The 5,000-nt window shown below is 34.3% G+C and overlaps 1 protein-coding gene across 1 annotated transcript in view; it reads right to left on the bottom strand.

Moving 5' to 3' along the window:
- LOC137653027 (mucin-2-like) overlaps positions 1-649 on the bottom strand; it is a 23,093-nt gene extending 22,444 nt beyond the window's left edge. Inside the window, exon 1 of the mRNA XM_068386418.1 lies at positions 628-649. Within this exon, the coding sequence (XP_068242519.1) occupies positions 628-649 (22 nt within the window). The remainder of the gene's footprint in view (positions 1-627) is intronic.
- Between the last annotated feature and the right edge of the window lie 4,351 nt (positions 650-5,000).

The raw sequence follows: 5,000 nt of genomic DNA, 5'->3' as shown, positions 1-5,000 counted from the left end.
ATACATACATACATACATACATATATATATATATATATATATATATATATATATATATATATATACATATATATACACATACATATATATACACATATACATACATACATATATATGTATATATATACACATATATAATTTATATATATATATATATATATATATATATATATATATATATATATATAGGGTTGTGGTGGCCCATTGGAAACGTCCCTGCCTGGTGATCGCAGGACTGGGGTTCGAGTCCCACTCAAAGTTGACAGTTTCTTGTAGAGTCTGCAACGTCACCATCCTTTTGAGCTAAGGATGAGGTTGTTTGGAGGAGCCTATAGGTCTGCTTGCTGAGTTATCCGCAGTCATTTCCTGGCCCTCCCTGGTCCTAGTATGGGTGGAGAGGAGGCTTGCGCACTGATCATATGTAGATATGGTTAGTCTCTAGGGCATTGTCCTGCGTTTGCTAGGGCAATGTCACTGCCCATTGCCTCTGCTATTCATGAGCGGCCTTTAAACTTACAATATGTGTGTCCAAAGGTTGAAACGTAGTTCATGATTTGATAGTTTTTTTAGGGAACAAAACATTATCCTTGTGAGAAAAGTTAAATCTGTGAAGGCCCTAAGTCGTACCTGGGGCGTCATCAGCAGACATTGCCTGGTCCTTCCTGTTCCTAGCGTGGGTGGATAGTCTTAGGTGCAGATTATTTGTAATTATTCTCGGTTTCTTAAAATATTAAACGAAAAGCTCATCCTATCCTTAACGTTTACCCCCTAACGAGCAACCTTTATAAACTTTTTTTAAACTTGTTCTACCGATATAAATGGATTTTTCAAAAAAAAATTTAATTGCTTTGACGTTTTTAGGCAGTTTAACTTAATTTGAATTTGTCTTTATTTTATAATTTATTTCTTTATCGATGTATTCTACGCTCGCAATGTGTAGGAGTGTAAACAACTGATTTATTTACCTTGAAGTGTTTAAGAGTACATTACCATCTGTAGTGCAACTCCAAATAAACGAAAGTCAATGGATAAGTCAAACAGAAAAACACGGTGGATAAATTCGGCTTTTCAATGCGAAGTCTAACTGCGTCATCAGATACCATAAATTCTCCGGGAGAAAAGATTGTGGAGTCTACGTCGAAATAATCCAACCATTGGAGAGAGAGAGAGAGAGAGAGAGAGAGAGAGAGAGAGAGAGAAAGAGAAAGAGAGAGAGAGAGGGTCTTTGAACCAGAAAAGGTAAGAGAAGAATGTGAAAAATCGTAATGTTTTCCTTTCGTGAACCTACAATTCTTTGCTGGCCTATTTTTTTTCTCTTCCTTTCTCTTCTTTGAAAGGCAGTAATGCCTTAGAGACCATTTATTTTACCTTCTTATATTACACTCTCCCGGCTACTTTATAAGTTAAAGAAATTTATTAAGTAGTTGGTACACAACTCTTTAAGTGCACTCTTCGTCAACTTTTCAAATGGTAGTACGTCCTTTTCAGAGGTTAATAGTGAGGGCGTGTTCCTCTTATTCACGCCCACTCCAGGATTAGACAGACCAAAGGGGATTGTTAAGACACTTCCTTGAGTAGGTACAGAGGGGCTATATAGTGCAGTCAACCTCATTCTCTCCTCTTTACTTAAACTTGAATGCATTTCACTCATTATTATCATCATTAGCTAAGATATAACCCTAGTTGGAAAAGCAGGATGCTATAAGGCCAAGGGCTCCTACAAGGAGAAGTATCCCAGAGTGGAAAGGAAACGAGGAAATAGATAAACGATATAAGAAACAATTAACAATTTATAAAATATATCAAAAACAGTAACACCCTCAAAACAGGTATTTCTATATAAACTATGAAAAGACTGTTGTCAGCCTATTCAACATAACACTTGCTGCAAGTTTGAACTTTTGAAGTTCCACTTAAACTAGAATGCATTCCACTCATTGTTATTATTATTATTATTATTATTATTATTATTATTATTATTGTTATTATTATTACTAGCTAAGCTACAACCCTAGTTGGAAAAGCAGCATGCTATAAGGCCAAGGGCTCCAACAGGAAAGTATGCTAGTGAGGAAAGGAAATAAACAAACGATATGAGAAATAATTAACAGTAAATAAAATATTTTAAAAACATTACATCAAAACAGATATTTCATATGTAAACTATAAAAAAACTTATGTCAGCCTGTTCAACATCAAAATATTCGCTGCAAGTTTGAACTTTTGAAGTTCTACTTAAACTTGAATGCATTTCACCCATTATTGTTATTTTTAACTAGGCTACAACCCTAGTTGGAAAAGAAGGATGCTTAAAAGGCCAAGGCTCTAACAGGGAAGAGTATCCCAGTGAGGAAAGGAAATAAGGAAATAAATAAACGATATGAGAAATAATTAACAATTAATAAAATGTTTTAAAAACAGCAACAACATCAAGAGAGATATTTCTTATGTAAACTATAAAAAGACTTATGTCAGCCTGTTCAACATCAAAACATTCGCTGCAAGTTTGAACTTTTGAAGTTCTACTTAAAATTGAATGCATTTCACTCATCATTATTATTCTTATTATTAGCTAAACTACAGTCTTAGTTGGAAGAGCTGCATGCTATAAGACCAAGGGCCCCAGCAACGTATCCTAGTAAGGAAAGAAAATAAGGAAATAAACAAACTACAAGAGAAGTAATGAACAATTCAATGCCTCTAGAAGCTTCCACTGTCTACGATATGGAGCCAACATACGCCACCACTGTCAACGATATGGAGCCAACATACGCCACCACTGTCTACGATATGGAGCCAACATACGCCACCACTGTCTACGATATGGAGCCAACATACGCCACCACTGTCAACGATATGGAGCCAACATACGCCACCACTGTCTACGATATGGAGCCAACATACGCCACCACTGTCAACGATATGGAGCCAACATACGCCACCACTGTCTACGATATGGAGCCAACATACGCCACCACTGTCTACGATATGGAGCCAACATACGCCACTCTGCTGGATACTCCACGAGAGTTGCTCCAAGATGATTCTATCATATGGGATCATCTCATGCTCAGTCTGTCCACAGGTCTTCTCCCCCGCTGGTCTGCCCGTTTCCAGTCCTATTTTTTTCTCTTTTATTACGAAATACTCATTTACAATCTTACAATAAGTAACAAATACATCATCGTATATTTGCATGAATATTTTTCATTTTACATATACTGTATTTACAATTGCAATGGTTTTCACGGCGGGCCTAAGCTGATCTCATCTTTTAATATAGTTAACTTCATTCCTGATTCCTAGCATTTTCATATTCAATCTCTTCAACTTTCTAATTCATATTAGAAGTGCATAATTTTCAGTTGTACCTAGGCATTGAATGGCCTTCCCCAAACCTAACAATTAAGTCATATGACCCAATTCCACACACACACACACACATATATATATATATATTTATTTATATATATATGTATGTATATATATATACTGTATATATATATATATATATATATATGTATATATATGTGTATATATACTGTATATATATATATATGTATATATATATATATATATATATATATATATATACACACAGTATATATATACACACTATATCTATCCGGTGGCCTTGAGCTTTCCCCGTCCCTCAGGTAGAAGGGTCAGTCATACCCAGGTGAGAGAGTGGGTGGGTGCATATGCTTGTATGTATATCAAAATATTTGGCAGTCTTTTTGACGGGTTGCGCACACTAGCATTGATGATATTCAACTTCTAAAAGCATTATTACCGCCTTATAATAATAATAATAATAATAATAATAATAATAATAATAATGATAATAATAATAATAATAATAATAATAATAATAATAATAATAATAATAATAATAATAAAGGAAAGCGCTGAAACTCTTTAAAATTCTGCAGAAAAAAAAGGATGATTTCTCTTCAGAATAGAAATGAATTCCCTTTATATTGCATTTTCATCAAGCGATCTTCCACTAAAGAAAGGAGATTCGTTCTCCAGGTAAAAAAAAAAAAAAAAAAAATACTTCCTATGCAAGCTGCCGCTCTATTTGATCTACATTTTATATTTTCAACCACCGAGAGGAAAGGGAACATGAAATTCGTGTATATATATTTTTGCATAGTTTTTTTTCTTCTTTTTCTTATGTTAGGGTTGTGGCGGACGATGTGATAACGTCCCTGCCTAGTAATCGCCAGACTGCGGTTCGAGTCCCGCTCAAACTCGTTGGTTTCTTTGGTCGCTGCAACCTCATCATCCTTGTGTGCTAAGGTTAGGGATTTTGGGGGAGCCTATAGGTCTATCTGCTGAGTCATCAGCAGCCATTGTCTGGCCCTCCTTGGTCCTAGCTTGGGTGGAGTGTGGGCTTGAGCGCTGATCGTATGTATATATGGTCAGTCTCTAGGGCATTGTCGTGCTCGATAGGGCAATATCACACACACACACACACACACACACATATATATATATATATATATATATATATATATAGATAGATATATATAAAAGCTTGTTAAAGCTTTTATAGTTTATATAGTAGATATTTATTTTGAATGTTTTTACTGTTCTTAAAATATTATATTTGTCATTGTTTCCTTTCCTCACTGGGTTAGTTTCCCTATTGGAGCCCCTGGGCGTATAAAATATCCGGCTTTTCCAAATAGGGTTGTAGCTTAGCAAGCAATAATAATAATAATAATAATAATAATAATAATAATTATTATTATTATTATTATTATTATTATAATATGATTTATTACTATTATTATTATTATTATTATTATTATTATTATTATTATTATTATTATTAGTGTGTCCACTCAAATAAGCTGAAATACAAGTGTGTTTATTTGGAAAAGACAATTATATATTACTTTTCGTTAATTATTCGCCTCCGTCCTTGTCCTTCGGAAATGTTGAAGGATGTGTCATGCAATTTACCTCATTGGAAGTCGTAGATATCCAATTAC

This window comes from Palaemon carinicauda, chromosome 14 (assembly GCF_036898095.1).
Source record: "Palaemon carinicauda isolate YSFRI2023 chromosome 14, ASM3689809v2, whole genome shotgun sequence".
NCBI lineage: Eukaryota > Metazoa > Arthropoda > Malacostraca > Decapoda > Palaemonidae > Palaemon > Palaemon carinicauda.
Note: the sequence above shows the minus strand (reverse complement) of the source record. Positions and strands in the feature narration are given on the sequence as shown.